The sequence below is a fragment of the Syngnathus acus genome, chromosome 16 (assembly GCF_901709675.1).
Source record: "Syngnathus acus chromosome 16, fSynAcu1.2, whole genome shotgun sequence".
NCBI classification, from domain to species: Eukaryota; Metazoa; Chordata; class Actinopteri; order Syngnathiformes; family Syngnathidae; genus Syngnathus; species Syngnathus acus.
In genome coordinates, this window is record NC_051101.1 from 2,337,948 (window position 1) to 2,357,023 (window position 19,076).

At 51.6% G+C, this 19,076-nt stretch overlaps 2 protein-coding genes across 5 annotated transcripts; both read right to left on the reverse strand.

The window, feature by feature from the left end:
* Positions 1-210: 210 nt before the first annotated feature.
* Positions 211-10,060, reverse strand: LOC119135508 (potassium/sodium hyperpolarization-activated cyclic nucleotide-gated channel 3-like). 2 transcript variants are annotated; one of them, XM_037273147.1, is made up of 10 exons: positions 8,129-10,060; positions 4,916-5,122; positions 4,623-4,836; positions 4,403-4,564; positions 3,626-3,844; positions 3,410-3,556; positions 3,054-3,294; positions 2,805-2,969; positions 1,750-2,634; positions 211-382 (listed from the first exon to the last, which is right to left on the reverse strand). In XM_037273147.1, exons 1-10 carry the CDS (start codon positions 8,764-8,766, stop codon positions 357-359), a joined length of 2,904 nt encoding a protein of 967 aa, XP_037129042.1. In that variant the 5' UTR covers positions 8,767-10,060; the 3' UTR covers positions 211-356. The 2 variants fall into 2 exon arrangements, with proteins under 2 accessions (XP_037129042.1, XP_037129041.1); XM_037273146.1 differs by having other exon boundaries at positions 211-2,634; positions 8,129-10,056.
* A 586-nt stretch (positions 10,061-10,646) lies between these two features.
* Positions 10,647-19,067, reverse strand: pklr (pyruvate kinase L/R). Of its 3 annotated transcripts, none has more exons than XM_037273272.1 (12): positions 18,928-19,067; positions 15,314-15,478; positions 15,149-15,240; positions 14,946-15,077; positions 13,859-14,045; positions 13,526-13,799; positions 12,852-13,002; positions 12,352-12,504; positions 12,103-12,269; positions 11,929-11,995; positions 11,009-11,123; positions 10,647-10,850 (listed from the first exon to the last, which is right to left on the reverse strand). In XM_037273272.1, exons 2-12 carry the CDS (start codon positions 15,450-15,452, stop codon positions 10,744-10,746), a joined length of 1,584 nt encoding a protein of 527 aa, XP_037129167.1. In that variant the 5' UTR covers positions 15,453-15,478; positions 18,928-19,067; the 3' UTR covers positions 10,647-10,743. The 3 variants fall into 3 exon arrangements, with proteins under 3 accessions (XP_037129167.1, XP_037129168.1, XP_037129166.1); XM_037273273.1 differs by lacking the exon at positions 18,928-19,067 and adding an exon at positions 18,766-18,866; XM_037273271.1 differs by lacking the exon at positions 18,928-19,067 and adding an exon at positions 18,088-18,510.
* Positions 19,068-19,076: the final 9 nt, after the last annotated feature.

Here is a 19,076-nt window from a genome sequence, read left to right on the forward strand (position 1 = left end):
AAACTGGTAGAATAAAACAAGTCTACTCAACTGATAACAGCCAAATTGTGATTTTAGCCACATTTTTTTTTACATTGATATTTCTCATCAAAACATTCAAGTAGATTACTGCACTCTAGATGCGTGAAAGCATCAAAGCTCGGAGTGTCCAAAGACTTATGCACGGCTGTCTCACACATATTGCTGTTGACAATGTCCCCCGCCCATGTCATTTTATTTTTATTTTTTGCTTTTGCATCCACGGAAAGGTCCGAGCTTGGCCCAAACAACCGTTGTCGAACCACATCTTAAACGTTCCTTCCTCGACGCTTGGCCCAGCCGAGTCACACAAACGGATGAGCGATGTTCTAAGACGCTCACATCCTAGCGTGAATGCAAACACGGTGACGCACCGGGATGCGTGGAGATGGGTCGGAGCGACCTCTTATGGTTTTGCTTACATGTTGGCAGGCAGTTTGTGCCTCAACCCCTCTGAGTCTTTTCTGGCCACCGGCAGCTGGGGCTCAGTTTGAGCAACCTTTGGGGAGGCGCCATTCGCCGGGGTGGCTGTTTGCATTGATGGAGCGGTACGTGAGGGCGAATCAAGTCGGGAAGGATGGCCCGGTGCCAGTGTGGGGACTGCGTTCGGTTGCGGAGGGAGAGTGGATGCGGCCGAGTCACCGGGGGGTGTTGCGGCCAAAGATGGGGGCTTTGTTGAGCTTGACTTTGCGGGACGATTCAAGCCCGGGGCGGGGCTCGAGCCGAGCACGGGATGGGTTTGCTTTACCGGGTGAACGGTGAAGCGGACTTTGGCGGAGGAGCCTGTGCTCGCCAGGGCAGGATTTGACGTGAGAGAAGACATGGCTTTAGAGATCTGGATGGGCGGAGGGCTTCTGGCGGAACTAAAGACAGAAGGCTGCAGACAGGAGCTTGGATTCTGGGATTTACTCAGGCAAGGGGTGGATGTCTGCGCTGGAGGTGGCGCCAGCGTCTGTCCGGGACTTTGGGGAACAATGACAGGTGATGGTGTTGAAGTGGGGCTGTGGGAAGTGGGCGGTGGATGGCTGCGCGCCACCCGTGTGACAGTTGGGGAGGGGATCGGGGTGGGTGCTGGACTGGCGCCAGACAGCGGTGACACCGCGGGCGGTGTGCTAGACGCCTTTACCCGTGCGCCTTGCGGGGGTGTCGGGGACATGGCGACCGCAGGTGATGGCGGTGAAGAGCTCAGAGACGACTTGCGTCCAAATGTTTGGGGCAGTGGAACCGGAGCAGAAACAGATGAGGGAGGAGGCGTGGAGGATGGCGAGGGAGATGAAGAGCGGGGAGGAGGGCTGGTCACAGGTTTGGGCCGTGGAGTTGACGCGAGCGGCAGCGGGGCGGTTCCTGCCGAGGAAGGAGTGGAGCAGGGCGGCGGCGAGGACGAGCTCAGAGTCGCTTTGGGGCGGGGCGTCTGCACCGCCGTCGGGGACACCGGCATGGCAGATGGTGGAGATGCGGAGAGGGCCAAAGGATTGCCGTGCGGGCCGCAATGCACGTACATGCTAGGCAGAAGAGGCGCTTGGATCTGCGGACCAGATGCGAGATTTGCGACGGGCTGCACCGCAGGGTTGGAGCTCAGCATTCCTGCACTGCCACCTCGGGCCAGCGACCCCGCCAGGAAAGGAGCCGCCAGCAAATTGCCTCCGGAGGCCTTGCGATGGAGAGGCGGGTGAGGCTGCACTCCGGCCCAGGAGCGGTGAGGCAGCGTGGGCTGCGACGCCGACAGCAGCCTGGCCTCCTGGGTCAGTCTGCCCAAGGCGGGCAGACCTTGACAACTGTGGCGCAGCAGAGCTTCTTTGGCCCCCTGCTGGTTGGTCGCAGCGGGGCTGCCGTCCGAGGGGCCGGAGGAGGCAGCAACAGGCTTGGCGCTCTGCATCTTGGCGACGGGTGGCGTTGACGCTCCTCCGGCAGGTGGGGTGACCAGGGATCCGCCGAGCACCGAGGGGTAATCGCCCTGGAGGCGCAGGTTGTAGTGAAGAGTCCTTCCTTGTTGGACTGGCACAGCGGCAGCGGTGGGAGGCGTTTTGGCCACCGGCGGGGAAGTCATCCCGCCCAGTGGGCCCATGCTGGAGGGGGAGGCAGGGAATGCTCTGGGGGACAAACCTCCCATCCCGCTCATGGCCATCATTCCGATGAGGGAGCTAACGGAGGGGCGCAAGGGTTGCAAAATGGGAGCCCGAGGAGGCGAGAGCGGAAACGAGGAGGAGGGGGACGGCGAGATCAGAGGGGAAGGCAGGAAGAACGTGCCTCCCAGCGCGTGCTGCTGCTGCTGCTGGTGCATGAGAGCGATGGCCACGTTGCTAGTGGCGGCCGCTGTCTGCAGCGGGGCGTGCACCAGTGGTGCCCAGATGACGGGGCGTGGCCTGGGGGACATGGCGCCGTTGCCGCCGCCTCTTCCCGCCGCTGCCGCCGCCGCGATGGCATCCTGCATGGCTGGCATGCTGTCGTGCTTGACGATTTGCTGCACCAGAATGCTGTCGCAGGAGCCCAGGCTGCCCGCCGTCAGCCCGGCGCCCGCTCCCGCACCTCCTCCTCCCCGACCCCCGCCGCGGCCCATGCTGCCCCCAAGTGAGCCTCCTTGAGAGGACTTGCGTAGCAGCACAGAGTTCTTCCTGCCTGTAGGAAAGCCACACATACAAACTTTGAGTTCCCGCCAAGGCGGGGCTTCCAAGCATGGTTCCCTCACCACCTCTGACACACAAAAGGTGCCTTACAATTCAAAAAATGGGGACCGGATGAAGAGTGGGGAGGGATAAATCAATCCACTTCAAAAAGTCAGAGATTACCTATCCGGTCCAATCGGTCGACAGCAACGGTCTCGAAGGCCCGCCGCATCATGGGGTGCTCCTCCAGAACCTCGTTGAAGCTGTCCACACTGAGCGAGTACAGACGGCAATACGTGTCGGCGCGCACGCTGGCCGTCCGCCGCCCTCGTGTCAACAAGCAGATTTCTGCCACGGGAGCAACACAAGATAACTCAACAAGGAGAAAGAGCAGCGTGTCCACTTTCCTTCCAGGAGCACACTGGTCGTCACCTCCAAAGTAGGAGCCGTCGCTGAGTTTGGTCTCCTTGTTGCCGCGGGTGAGCACGCTGACGCGGCCGTGCTGGATGAAGTACATCTTCCTCCCCATCGTGCCCTCTCGGATGATGAAGTCGGCCGGCTGAAAGACCTCAAAGCGGAGCTTGGTCAGCACGGCCGTCACAAAGTTTGGGTCAGCGTTGGCGAACAGCGGCATGTTGGCCACCAGGCTGCGGCAGTTGAAGCTCACAATCTCCTGTGAGCGCACACCGACAAAAGGCGGAGTCAACCAAGAGCAGCTTTTAGATGCACATTGGGAGGAAAACCCTGTGTGTGTGTATATGTGTGTGTGTGTGTGTGTGTGTGTGTACCTCTTTAAGAGGCTCACTGAGTTCTCCCAGGATGTTCTCCTCGTCAAACATCTTCCCTTGGAAGCGGTGCTCGTAGTACTCGTGAATCTTTTGGCGGACGTCTGCAGGAAGCTTGTGGAAGGACATGTACTGCTCCACCTGCTTGTACTGCACACACACATACCCACACACTTCTTTACTGCCCGACGAGGATGAAAAGGCATCAGGCGAGCTCACCTTCTCCTGGTACTGTCGACGCGACGAGTCCAGCGACTGAATGAGGGCAGTGGCGTGGCCGATGAACATGGCGTAGCAGGTGGCGCCCACGATCATGCTCAGCATGGTGAGCCACACGTCGGTCATGCCCTCCGGGGCCTGGGCACCGTAGCCGATGCACAGCATGTGGCTCATGGCTTTGAAGAGGGCGTACGAGTACTGCACGCCCCACGTGTCGTTCTGCTCACACACACAAAAAAGAAGCACTTCGGTCAGCGAGGGCCCGATTGTCCGGCGGCCAAAACGTAATCCCGAGCGACTGTCATGTTCGTGTCGTGTGCCTTCATATCGCAATTTCGAAGGTCAAATTAAATGCAAATTGGGCCTATGTGGAATATTGTGCTTGTGTATGCTATGCGGGTGGCCCAACACATGAAGGGGCTTTCTCCAGGGACAATCCCAGCATTTGCCAGCTCGGCAACAGTCGCCTAGGCAACAGCGATGACATGACTCAGCGTCTCATGCGTTTGTGTCCTGTGTGTGTATTGTGTTAAAAAAAAAAAGCCCAGTCACAAACACACTCGAGCCTCCTCACTCTGGAGGATTTGTGTGTTATATTTTCCACTCTCTGGATACGTGTTGATAATGACGCTTTTGTTCCAGTCGGCCATCTTGTTGCGTGAGCCAATTAACAGCAAACACGCACGCAGACGGAGAACCCGGAAAGCAGGCCGCCATGGGAACTAGAAAGCGTGCCGACTGTCCAAACAAAACGAGTGAGGTAAACGTTGCCCTTACCACCATCAGGTTCTTGGAGACCCAGCAGTCTGGCGGGAAGTCCTGCAGCATGGGCACCAGGAACTGCAGGCAGCCGTCCCAGTGGCACAGCAGCAGCATCATCCCGATCAGATTGACGATCCTCACCATGGCGCTGGCCAGGTCGTACGTCATGTGAAAGATCTGGGGAGGAGGAAGATGGTGGACTTCAAGCAACAACTGCATTTCGGTGCCTCCTCACCTCTTCCCACTGGTGGATGTAGCGGATGAGTCGAGAGAGGCGCAGCAGCCGCAGCAGGCTAAGGATTTTGGTGAAGCGCACGATGCGCAGCGCCCGGGCCGTCCGGTACACCTCCGAGTCCAGACTGTCCACCATCAGGAAGATGTAGTCCACGGGGATGGAGGACACAAAGTCCACCAGGAACCAGCTCTTCAGGTAGTTGTGGCGGATGGCCCTGCCGCACAATCGCCGCGTGACATTCCAGAAGCTGCAACCCGGCGCTGGCCGTTGCCGATGGACGCATCTCCACTCACCGAGGGTCCAGCAGAATCTCTGTGCTGTCCTCCTTGATGATGCCCGTGCGGAAGTTGAGAACCAGGTCCACCATGAAAAGGGTGTCAGACACCACGTTGAAGATGATCCACGAGGGCGTGTTCTCATCCCGAAAGAAGGTGATGCCCACCGGCAGCACAATCAGGTTGCCCATCATCAGAACCAGCATCAACAGGTCCCAGTAGAACCTGCGCGGGGATGCCAGCGGATTTTAGGAACAAACTTGGGCGCCGTCGGGGACAAACGCAGCTCATCGGTAACCTTGAGATGCCTCATCAATCCGGACGGCGTTTGGAAGTGGGGCGTGACGTAGGACCCAGTCCAAAAACTGTATGTGTTTGGGGGAGGTGGGGCAATGTTGAAGGTGATTCACGGATGACAGGCCAGACAACCCGATCATGTGCAGGCCACTTGCGTCCTCCTTCTGTCTCTCTCCCGAACGGTCACCCTCATCCATCACTCCAACCCATATCAATGGCTCGCCACACACACATACACACACACGCACGCACACACTCACACTCTGCCTTTCAGCGAACACACTCAAGTGCTGCGGTCGATCCCCATTGAGCTCTAATTTGGTAACAAAAGTTCATGGTGGGACTAGTGGACTGATGAAGATGAAGTATGACTCACCTCTTCACGCACACACACTTTTTAGGAGAGTGAGGCAACGGGGATGCGGCTGCCATAGTACTGCACAAAGATGAAATGTGACCTTGAGGAGTGCCTTGGTTCACTGCTATTACAGAGAACAATTCGACGAGCCGCTGGGACGGGGAATCATGAATGGATGATAATCGCTGTTTGTGCAGTCCGGTGGGATGCACGATGGGCTTCTCTGCTCACAGTCAGCTCAAAATGGCAACTACAATTTAAATACAAATTGAATCGGGTTTGTTTCTTACAAAATAACTACACTGCAAATAACAACATTTTTCAATACTCACTACTCCAGAAAAAATCGCATACTATTAATATTGAGATGTTGTGTTTGTTTTATAAATTGAATCCATTCGGCTCAACATTCAAACCATTTTAACTTTTGACACAGTCGATAGCAGGCCTGAGAAGCTTTCTGATTTGGAAAGAGTGGACCCATGCAATGACTTGAGGAGACGTGTTTGTGTGTATGTGTGTGTGCGTGTGTGCGTGCGTGCGTACGTGTGAGTGTGTGCGAAATGGACCCTGTTGCTAGCATGCGCATCAGAATTGCAAATGCAATTAAAGTTCCTCAACGGGTGCTCTTGCCAGCCAGCGCTATGATGAACGCAAGCAGGTGCTAGGCGGGAAGTAGTGACCCGCAAGGAGCTGCTCAGCTGGTGTCACACTCAGCGTTCCTTTCGCCTAGCGCGTCTCCTGTGATTGCTGCCTTGATGAAAGGAGGAGCGGCCTTTGGAGCTGTCAGCCAAATCAAAGCGCTACCACTCCATCCCTCTCCATTGACATCCATTTGGGCCAGAGCAGAGGCGGGCTACGCTGGCCAATCGCAGGACACACTTCTCTTATCTGTATTTTTGGACAGGGCGGCGAAATTTAAATTCCGAAGGTGAGAACTTTGAGGCGAACGTGCTAACCCATGCACAAGATTCTTTGTCCCTAATTTTGAACAATTTGCAATGTCTTTTGTTTCCCTGCAACTGGACCAAAAACTAACTCAACATATTTCAACACCAAATGACCATTTTGCACATACACAAACTGAAAATGCCTCTGCAAAAATAATAAAGCAATCTCTTTCAGCTGGCGAGAGCTTTGTTCTGTAATTAATTGATGGAAATATATTCAATAATGTCCCAGACTGTCTTACACGCCACCAAAACAAGTAAGACAACTCACTTGGTTGGCCACGGACCAAATAAAATGTCGGAGACATCGTGCATGTTTAGCGGCACGACCTCTCGTCTAGACGGTCAACGTTGGACGAAGAGCGGGAAAGCCGCTTTGGCGTGTCGTTGCTTTTCAGACGACAGCTACTTGACGGAAAACTTCGAAGAGTGAATTATGCAGAACGCATACTCCAGGTGCATAATTTACAACGGCATACATAATTAATCCTCTTCAATTGTAATCTTCCGCCGGCGGTAATTGGAATTATTAACATCCGCGGGCAGCTTTGCTTGGATTTCAATGAGTGCTGAGATTAGCTGCGTGCGCTCACCTTACGCCATGTCAGAGGCCTTCAACATGATGGACACACAATACAGTCTGTGTGTGTGTGTGCGTGTGTGTGTGTGTGTGTGTGTGTGTGTGTGTGTGTGTGTGTGTGTGTGTGTGTGTGTGTGTGTGTGTGTGTGTGTGTGAGGAAGCAAAATGTGGGCCAGGAGGATCCCCTGGAGATGAAGTTGTTGCATCAGTCCGTCTGGAGTTTCGGAGCGCTAGGTTCCCTTCATTTCAAAATCTCGCAACTTTAATATCATGTTTTCGCCGCTTCAATTAGACACGTACGCATTACGCTTGAAATTGACGGTCAAAATAATAGATCAAGCTTTGAATTGGGAGCAGGCACCGGGAAGACAGTAAGAAAAGCTTCCTGAATGCCGCAGCTCATTTGCAGGTCTGAGTGGCAGCAGGCTACACTGGAGTATTTTTACTCGCGCTATCGGACAAGTCAAGACGGCGCTGTCTAAATTGGACGACTTGTCACCTGCACTTTGCGCTGGAAACAACTCTCACTCCTCACATGCCCCCCTCCCCTTCCCCCGACACCTATTCTTGCGCTGCCTCCATACAACCTCGGCTGCATCCTTCCCCTGCGGCCTCCAGTCCTTCTCACTGCACTGAACAATATCCCCCCAAACAAGATGTGACTCAAGTCATCATTTTTAGTTATGATTAGTTATAATTGTTGAGTAGCCACAGATACTAAGAACTGATAGCACTAGTATTTTTTATGCATAAACCTCCCACCCCCCAAAACAGCGACAGATAATCTTAAATATTCCAATCTAGCAACTTTCCGACAAGTTACATGAAATGAATGCCAATTTTCTATTTTGAGTTCCTGATTGATGGCTACAAGTGGCTATACCTTGATGAGGCTAGTATCGGTACTGACATGACACCTGGTACTGGTACATAAAAGTAAGGACAATTCTGCAAGTAGAGCTACATGACGTAAGAGGAAAAGAGATAAACGTCCATTTGGTCATGAAGAATTTGCACTCGTGGTTCGTGCATGTGTACCGTCTCACCTGAAGTCGCTGTAGGGGTGTATGATCCAGGATCCGGCCGACTTGAGCCGTTCCTGCTCCAGAGCCACGGCCTTGTGCGATCCGAACATGCGCAGGCTGAACTTGTTGACGCCGGGTAGCAGCATGGCTCCAAACTGCCTCTGGATGAAGGTGCTCTGGTTGGACTGGCTGTAGTCCTCCCCGTCCAGGCCCAGGCCAAACCCACTCAACGGTCCCAGGGTGTCAGGCGTCCCCGCTGCTGTGGTGTTGCAGGCGGTGGTGGTGGTGGTCTCGGGGCCGGTGGCCACCACCAGCACCCCTGTGCCCGCCGACGAGGAGGTGGAGGCCAGGGCTGGGCGGGAGGGGACGAATCCCACCGAGCGGGGCACCGAGGCGGGTGGCGTGCCGGCCATGCGGAAGGGGATGCCGGAACTCATGATGGAGAGGCGCCGGTTGCGTCCCCCCAAGGGGGCGGCCGCGTCCCCGCCCAAAGAAGCCTTCTCGCCCTCCAGGGATGCCTGGGACAACCTGTAGCCCGGCGAGGGGAGGTTACCCTTGCTACGCCTCTTGGACTCGCCTCCGTTACGACGGGGGAGGCTGTCACCCCCGGAGCCTCCTGCGCTACTGGGTGTCCCCGGACCCCCCACCACCCCATCCATTTGTGAGGTAGAGCAAAACCTCAGCGGGGGGGAACTATCCACGACCGTATTCAGAGCAGTGGCACATCTGTAAGGTTTTTGGACTTTGGAAGCGGAAGGTAACAGTTTGAGTCTGGCAACTCGTTAGCGAGATGCTAGTCTGCTTCCGACCTAATGTCGAGGTGCCCTTGAGCAAGTCCTGACCTCCTGAGCTCATGAGGTGCACTCCATTCGCGCTGACATTTATCCTTACATGTCTGCGTGCAGTTCTTTGCCAGTAGTGGCTGACGCACAAAGACAGCAGTGTGACTTGAATATGAGAATGAGAATTAATTTGAAATATTCAAAGAGTCATTGTCAAGGCTGAGCGCCTTTTGAGGGCACACTCAATCTCCATTTGGTGGCAGTGTGTGACGTTTGTCCTCACAGATGTTTTAACTCTCCTTCCTCGTCCTTGAACGCTCCGCCAGAGGCCCGCCCTCGCCGCTCCACAGCCGCCCTCATCGCTCCAACGCTGGCCACGTCGCGCTCCCGAGTCGGCGCTGCGAAGAATGACGGATCGCACTGCCGCTCGCTCATGCAACCTGATCCCTTTGCCCGCGCACGACGAAGGATGGTCGGGTGGACGACGTGCAGACAAGTGGCAAGGGCGTTCGATTCGCTGTCAGCGGGGTCGAAGGTGCTCAGTGAGGGGCGCACTAAATTAGGCTCCCACTCGCCGAAATTGAGTCGCCACTGAAGGCACGGTGACGTCCACGGGTGGGGTGAAAAGAAAAAACATCAAGGTGACGGAAAAAGCGAAGACGCGCCACGAACCTCGCTCACTCCCAAAAAAGAAAGCCACTGGACGGCCGCTGCTCCAGACCGAACGTGGCCACTTTCTCCTCAACATCATCCACGCGCGCTCCCCACTCGCGAGGACCTTCCGTGTCATCGTGTCCACAAGGACGCGCGCTAATGACAATTCGGATCATGACAGCATCCTTTTCCTCGTCGTGGCTCTTCAACAACTTGTTGAGCGGTCCAAGTGTCTGCTCTCCTTCCGTCCTTGTGAAGACAGCCGAGCGTGTGACGTCACGCGCGGATTTCACTTCTCCCCACGAGGTCGTATCCTCGCAAGTCCTAGGAAGTAAATACAATACATCCACCTCTCGTTGTCTGTGTTGAAGGTGTGGACTGAATGGACCTGTCGTCATGACGTCCGAACCCTCCCCAACGTCCCCCAGACGCACGCGCGCGCTCACTCGCTCGCTCCCGGCCGATGGTGCGTCATCCACGCGCGCCTATCCGAGGGGGAGAGCGTGACCCTAAGATAACGTGACATGCTATTCCCTGCAAATTACTCAACTGCAGATGGGGCAGACGACGAGGCAATTTGGGAAGAAGGTCTTAAGTAGTAGAAAGCAGCGATTCTCAAAGTGGGCATGGAAGTATCCCTGAAATTACTTTCATTTTAAAAATTCAATGAAATTAAAAATTATATTAATTTGATAGTTAATTAATTTAGTTGCCAGACTTAATTAGATTAAATTAAACTGAATAAAATTACCAAATTCAAACAAAATGTACAACAATTAAAACACGCATTAAAACTGCATTGTTTAAATTCATGTTTAAAGACGATCCACTCTTTCCTCAGACTGACATGGAAATGTCTGAGAGGCTGGCTTAGGAAGGAGTGAATAAAATAAAGCGCCATAAAGGACTGCCTAATGAGTTTATGACGGAGCGGTACGCTGCAGCGAGCATCTGGATCATCTCAGCAGACAAAAGACCACAAGTCATATCTCATATCTGCTCTCGTAAAATAAAACTAAAAAACTGCTCTTGCCGGAAGACTGCGAGTGAAATAAAAGGACAGAGTCCATAATCACATAAGAAAAGGAGCACAAGAGGGAGGGTACGGTGTGATTGGTTCTAGTTTTATTTGAGAGTCATTGCTTTGAAAACAGAAGGAAGGAGTTAGCGAGCTTGACATAGCGAACCGGCGGCTGACGCTTATGTGACGTTGATGGCCCTCATGATGTTGGTGTGACCCGACCCAGGGATCCAGCCAGTCACAATGATCACCATGTCCCCCTCTTTGAAGAAGCCTCTGGCCTTGCCTGCACGCGCCCCACAACAAAGCGCCCGGGGTCAGCGTAAGGCCGCAAACTACAACGGGGCCACCCTGCTGGCGACCGAGCTCAAATTTCGACTTAAGTTGAAGCGAACACTGCGTTTTGGCAGGCGACATTGCAACGGTGGCGGCGGCCAAACTCACCTATGTCCATTCCAAAGTTGACCCGGTTGTCGACATCGTCAGCCCAGACGGGCGCGGGCAGAGGGTGAAAGAGGACGGGGAAGACACCTCGGAGCAACTGCGACTGACGCGACACCTGAACAACAACACAGGTTCACTTGTTGTCTTTTTGTACAATGTAAATTTTATCCTGCACATTTCAAAATGGATTCATACTGATGATGCTTATTTATATGTTCTCGCTCAACAGGATGAATGCAATTCCTTTGAAGGAAACGCTTATCATAAGTCACACTTAAACTACAAGAATAATCAACCGGGGTTCCCTTTCGAGATGGCTAATAATAACTAAGAGCAAAACGGTGGCACTTTCAACCCAATTAAGGCGACCTGTTTGACTGCGTTGGCACCGCCTTCAGAGCAGCTCAGCGCCTTGCAAACGGCATTCGAGGCCAGGCCCAGATGTGAGGCGCCGAATAACTCAATCGACGACTGACCTTCAGGCGGCACTCGTGCGGATTTGCGACGCGTGTGGGTACACGTTTAGAATCCAGCCGTGGCCTACATTTGAAACTACTTTGTGCACCTTTGGGGAATTTACAGTGTAACGTGTCACTAAATTGCATTTACAAAAAAAAAAAAGAATCATGTCTCCCATGCAATATGAAGATTATTCAATGTACTTTTTTTTTTTTCTGTTCGATACATCTTTGCTATCATCACAGTCAAATGTTGACTCGAAGATGCAAAGTGCAGTTTGATATGGGTGTTAGAACAATGGGAAAAGTGATAACTAGTTTTCATGGCGTTCTTGGCACGTGCCTCTTTAGCCCGGTGGGCGAGCCAGTTCTGTTTGCAAACGCATCTTGTGTTGCGACGCTAACAAAGACAAGAGCCGCCGTTGAAACGCAGTCGGTTTACCGCCGTCGAGTTGCGCGTACCTGCGGGCTCCTGGTGACTGCAATGATTGGACATCGAGGCCGATACCTGGACAGGAGCTGCGCTGACCTGCACACAAGTATGCTTCGTGTGGTTTTTTTTTTCCAATGAGGGAAATGACATCCCTAAATAGTGGGGGGTTTTTTCTTTTCTTTTTTTGGGGTCGCAGTGCTCACCTGCCACTGGTGGTGAGGACAATAATGGCGCCAGCGCAACACTTAAAGGATGACTCAACGGCGCCGATAGCCGTCACCTCCGTGGGGTCCGAGGACAGAGGAGTCAGGCGGCGCAACTCCTCAAATAGCTGCTGGTGGAAAATGGCCGCCTCTGCCTCCCTGCAGATCTGACAGCACGAGACAGGGCGAGAGACAAAGACAGTCAGCAGGGTGGGGGGAGGCTTAAATGTGGAGCATGCACGCACGCACCGAATGCATCATGGCGACCGCCTCCACGGGAAACAGGCCCTTGGCAGTCTCGCCGGACAACATAACGCAGTCTGCTCCATCCAGCACGGCGTTGGCCACGTCACTGCCCTCGGCTCGCGTGGGCCGCGGGTGGGCCACCATGCTCTCCAGCATCTGCGCACACACAAAAGCTAATGTCAAACTTGTTTGCATCTGAGCCGTAGCTCGTCACGGATGTCCTCCGGGGGCATAATGGCGAGACCACAAAAATATACAACCGCAAGAGGTGTCAAAGACACGTAGTTTGATTTGAAGTTCTAAGTGTTCTAAAAATACATAAACGAGAAAATGGAAAACCTGTTGAGTAATAAGAATCCATCGACTGCATATTTGTAGAGTCAATGCAAATATTGATTGTTATTGCTCATGTACCGAACAGCGCCTTCGCGCATGATTGCTCATTACTGGGCAATGCAAATGTTGAGGAGACAATTTAGTGGGGGCAAAACCACGTTCCTGACCTGCGTGGCACAGATGACAGGCTTGCCAGTTGAGTTGCAGCGACCGATCATCATCTTCTGGGCGATGAAGACTTTCTCGGCGGGGATCTCTATGCCCAGGTCGCCCCTGGCAACCATCACGCCGTCGCTTTCCGCTAAGATCTCCTCAATGCTGAAACGCAGGGGGAGGGGATTCATATTTGGGGATGAGAGCAAAATAGAAGATTTGACCGTAGCGCCCTCTCTGACTCACGTGGCACGCATCCAAAACGAGCGCGCTGCAGATGAGACAGTTATGACAAATATAGCGTCGTAATTGCGCCGAGTCAAATATTCATGAGACGCTCGAGAAAAATTGATCATCATAAATGGCTGGCGGCTAAGTGACGGTGGGCATCGGATCAGAATGCTAAACTGTGTCAAGACACATTAAGTGGCGGCCGTTTGTCACTTCAAGTCACAGATTGTGAGAGAAAGCGCGAGCCGACAGATGCCGTCGCCTCCGTGACAGCTGGCAGGCAGCCGTCAAACCGGCACGCTGTCGGCGACCACGACAAGAAGTAACTGCGGCCTTCCCCAATGCAGGCTGCCTTTCGGCTCTTTTTCTCAACGACATGGAACGGACGGATTCACGGTAGCGGCAATGTTCCTGCAATGAGGAGCACGTGATCGGCGGGTCTTATTTTTGGACTCACTTCTGGACCCCTTGGCGACTCTCCACCTTGCTGATCACCTTGATGTCTTTGCCGTGCGGGCCCAGGGCTCGCCTGACGTCGCGGACGTCCTGCGCCGAGCGGATAAAGCTGGCGAAGACCATGTCCACACCCTGCGCCACGCCGAACCTCAAGTCGGCCTCGTCTCGCTCGCTGACCGCCGGCATGTCGATCAGGTCGCAGCCGGGCAGGTTGACGCCTTTGCGGCTGCCCAGCACGCCGTCGGCTTCAACCACCGTGTCCACCCAGTCCGGACCTGCGCGCCGCCCGTACTTCAGAATCGAGGTTGCGGCTAATGCGAGAATCTTTTCGTACCCGTTTCCAGAACTTTCAGCCCAATGAGGCCGTCATCGATGTAGATCTTGCCGCCCCTCTTTAGGACCTGCGGTAGGCGGGGATAGTCCACCCAGATGGTCTTGCCGTCTGTGGAGTCTTTGTCAGCCTGTGCCGTCACCACATGGACATGGCTGCCCTTTTCCAGCTTCACCTCCTCCTCCACTTTCTACACAAACAAAAACACATCACTGCATGCTGGCTGAATGGGGATCAGGTCTCATGCTTGCCTTCCTGCTATTTGTTTGTTTATCATGCACTTTGATTTAAAAACAAATCCCCCGTAGTGGCATTTTGTGTTGATTTAACTCTGCCCATAAGCGGCTCAAATGATGAATCATGATCACTGTCAGCGATGAGGTTAAAAGCCATCTGCTCCATTTAAAGTTGCTGTCAGATGGCAGGAAGCATCGTTAGCTGCCCAAATCCCGAGTGTGTTCAGAACACTTGCATACTTTCTCCTTGACGACGTAACTCAGAGGCCGGCGCGTGTGTCATGTGGAGCAGCCAGTAATCCAATCAAGACATGAAAAGGTTTCCAACGGCTTGCAGTCATTTAGCATGCAAAGTAGGCGACGTGCAATGCAACTACAAAAGAACATGATAACATGGCCCAAAATAGCGCATACCACCACCTGTTGTTGTAGTGGTTGCCAAGATTCAATACCCCGAAAGAGGACTCGCCTGCTAAAAGGAATGCATGGTGGAAAATTTGACTTCTTAATCGCACTTCTACCACACTCTTAAGAATCAGTGAGGCTCATTTACATAATGACCAGGCCCATGACACGCTCAGCAAGGCTGGGTGAGGATCCACAGCCGCTTTCAAGCAACAGTCTGACGACACTGTCTGAACAACTTTGACTGAGAAATCACCCCAAACATTAAGGATGCATAACCCCTGCCATCGTATCAAAGCCAAAAGGTAAGCAGACCTGCATGGAGTTTTGTTGGAACCACAGATTAGCATTAGCTAACGTGTTAGCCGTTGATAAGCGGCGCATCTCTGATTGCGCGGTTGTGTTCAGATTGAGGGGTAAATAGTCAGTGTCCCGTGTTGTGCGTTTACCCCGTTCACCAATCCAGTACGTATCTCTGGTCCTTTGGTATCCAAGGCGATGGCCACGGGCCGATAATACAAGGTGTCCGACGTGATCGTGTCCACCGCCTCGCGGATGTTCTTGATGGTTTCACTGTGATACTGAAAGACCACGTGGAGAACGTTGGCTTAGTGCAAACGTGACCGTGCGTGGACACTGCATGGAAACGCACCTCGTGGGAACCATGAGAGAAATTCAAACGTGCAATGTTCATCCCAGCTTTCACCATCTCCTGCAGTTTGGGAATGGATCTGGAGGCGGGGCCTGAGGAAGGAAGGAAAAAAGTTAATTTTCTTGACATTGCATTTTTCAAAGCGAGCGGCTGTGCGTTGCTGACCGATAGTGCAGATGATGCTGGTGTTGCGCGCCGTGATGGGCTCCTGGTCAATGTCCAGAAGACACAGATGCTCCAGGAAGGTGTCCGCCATGCTGGCGTCCAGCTGCTGGCGCTGGATGAAAGAGTCGGGCAGCGTCATGGACTCCGAGTAGCGTCTGATGCGAGCTGCCGACACACCAAACAGGCAAAAGGTAGACAGTCAGAGACGAGTTGACACAAAAAGGTCATCGAGCGCTGTTCCCGGTTTGAAAGTAAACAAGAGACTGTAGTTTTCAAACGGCAGCCAAGAAAGTTTTTCTTCTGCCTTGTTTGTTGGCATTGCAAAAGACAATCTGACCTGGTCAAACGGGATCAAAGCTAAAACACGAAATACTATGTAGGCCCAAATATGGCAACGTGTACATTTTTGCACTGGAGTGTCAGTCACGCTAACTGAATTGCATTACTGTATTCATCTCTTGCTTTAGGACATGCTAAACATGTTCATTAGTAGAATGTCAAGTGAATGTGGAAATCCTGATTAGCATTCGCGTTGGAGAGGCCATTTGTGGACTGCAGGCCACTTGGGGGCAGTAAGAGAAGCTGGAGATGCTCGGACCCTAACCTTACATCTTATCAGGTGCCATTTTCAGGGCCACATTATTATTTTTTTAATTTTATTTAACTTTTAATTTCCTCAGGTTAGAACTTTCCCATTTGGCTGCAGACAAGCACAGTTAAAAAGTTTTTTTTTTTTAAAAAGCAAAAATCATCACAAATATAAATTGTAGAGGGTGTTGTATTTAACACAATACACTGACGGAATTATCATCATACACTCTTGAGCATTTTATGGCCCCAAATGTTTGTTTTGTTTAATTTCAAAAATAGTTCAAATGCTCCCATAAGCCATAGGTTGTCCGGCCGTCATGTTGACCATAAATGGAGCCCCCCGGCAGTTATGAATGCAAGCCGTTCCAAATCAATATGGTGTTCTGACAGCGGCAGGGAGGTTGCGCGTGTTTGTGGCGAATGGAAGCCCCCCCGAGGCGGCTTGACATTTAACGCATTTACATGTTTATGCTCAAAGGAAAGGAAACATTGCACTGCTACTTGCCACTCAAGCGCTAAAGTTTACATCTCGAGGGGTGATAAAACACAAGAAAGGTGACAAAATATCAGGAGGGCGGTTGCCATGATTTCATGGGAGCAAAATTGCTATTCTTACGAGGCTACAGGCAGAATACCATCAGCGTATTTGCAAAAAAATTAAATGAGCAAAGTTTGACTTTGAAAAGTACACATTTCTAAAAATTGATGGAAATAAAGTTGCAAGTTGAAACAAATTTGAGGAGAAAACATTTGTCATTTGATGTGTGTGGGGGGAAGACATTGTTTTTGGGATCTGCTCAATGCTCCACATACTACATTGCCGTTTGTCAATGAGGTCAGCGGAAAATAAGACGTGTCATCTGCAAGATGTCTAATCAGCATCTCAGAGACACTACTCACCAAAATGGATCCACCCGACAGCGAGGTCATGAAGTTCACACTGACGGCATTCAAGGGGAAAGGTTAACAACCTTCACGTTGCTGTACACTGCTCTCCGTTGTGGGTTACACATTCACCATTTTGATTGGATTTACTTTGGTAGCAATTCCACCGTTGGCCACTAGAAGGCAGCACGCTATTTTGTTGGAGACAATTTGAAAAATAAAGAACAAAATACTGTACTTAGACAGCACAGCCGAGATTTTGCTGCAAGTTATTGAATGTTAAAACCTTGTCAATCCTGCTTTTTACGCCTACGGAACACGTCATTGATTCATCAACAGATTTTTGAACAACTGTTGACCATTTGTCAAAGTTCTGGCTGATGAACAGAGTTCTCAAAAAATGGGCTGAATGACTGCTTGCGTTTTGAAAATGTGTAAATTTATGGCCAGGTGGCAGCATCATAGCAAAATAACACTCAAATTGTATTTGTCTTCGCTCATGCGGACAAGCGCTTTTCAAAAATAGACAGATTGACGAGCTCTTCATGAAGGGCTGAGAATCGAGCGGCGGGGCCTCGACAATCATTTGATAGGTTTTCACACTCAGTCAACTGGCACCTCGACCGAGTACAATGAGACAAAAGTGGAGGTGAGTGGGCTCAACCTTGTCCACCCTTTCCCTCCATCTTGTCTTTTTCCCGTGACACACACAGATACACACACAAACCCCTGTTTATGGAAGTCATCTATGCCCTCCTTTGGGGGGGGGAAGTGACGTCACAAACACAGCAAGTCACATCTTCAAACAATGGAGCAACACATCTAGACAGACAATATCCCAACACCTGCATATATTGTTCATCTGCAGAAAAAAAAAAAAGAAAAAAAAAAAAAGACTCCTATCTACCAACTCATTCTGGTAGTGAGAATTGAGACAATGCAAATACACAAGAGCCACTCTTGACTGAATTATACTGTCCCGTGGTGGTCACAACAGAAGGAGCAGCGCAATGAATAAGACTGCAGTATGAAATTATCAGGCAAAACTTGTTTAATTCTTTAATTGTGTTGCTCCATATTTTATGAAGTAAAATATTACAGAGTGCTATTAAGAAAAATCAGGTGAAAGGGAATAATGTCAATTGCATTCATTTCAAATACGTGCCAGTGTTTTGATCCCAAGGTACTGCTATATTCAAATAAGAAAAAGACAGTAACCAACATTGGGTTCCAAACCAGGCTCACATCTTAACACACGAAAAATGCCTTGATTGGAGGAAAAAAAGAAACTTACTCACCCATTTTAACACCACTGAGCTCCTCTCGTTGCTTCAGTCGATTTTTTAAATGTGTAATATGTGCAACTATTTAGGCTGGCTTCTGAATGTCTCCTTTGTCTTAACTGCTCACTCAGCTGACAGACTTGTCAAAATCAAAGTCAAGTGTCTACTAGCCACACCTCTACCTGCTTCTCTCAACCCTTTCAACTCACACCACGCACACACACACGCTCAAGTCAAGATAGTGTGTCAAGATCATAAAAACGTAAGGGGAAAAAAAAATTGTCCAACTCATGACTTACAGTGTGCTCAATTCAGTGGGACCTTTGCCAATGTTGGCCCTGCTCCAGCATTACGCAACTCACACAAAACCTGAAACACACACACATGCGTGCTCTCTTGCAAGCTCAATCATACCCGGCGAGCGCGTCTGCCGCTTTTACGACTTTTAGACTTTGACAAGTCGCTTGACATAATTGCAACTTGGGTGGCGACTTGGCTAGCGAAAGCAGGAGGGCGTCAATCTTTAGCTCGAACGCAAATAGACCTTTGCCCTTTCGCTGTCACACAAACACAATTCGGCAGTGCCCAAAGCTTGTGTCTTCATCACAAAATCATCAAGCAGAGTGATGACAGATTAAATACATGCACTTTGGAATCCAGCAGTCTTTCCAAAAAGCTGGACAAGGTAGCTACCATTTTCCTAGTTGCGCCGCAGCTCATGAGAACTCAAAGGTGATCGAGAACTTGCACAAGCAAGAAAGTGGTGAGGCCGCGACGCTGGCAAGCGACCGGCAAGCCATCGAGGCGGAAGATGAGAGGAAAGTAGTAAAATGTGATAGGAAGGGAAGCACCAACCTGCAGGACGAAGCTGGCCGCAGGCCGTGAATGCAAGCGCACAAGCGGTGCCGGCAGGAAAGGAACAAAGGGCTGGCTCAGCTTGAGCGCCACCTTCAGTACAACTCTGGCAGACATTTGCTCGTCATGACAACCGCAGAGAACAGAAA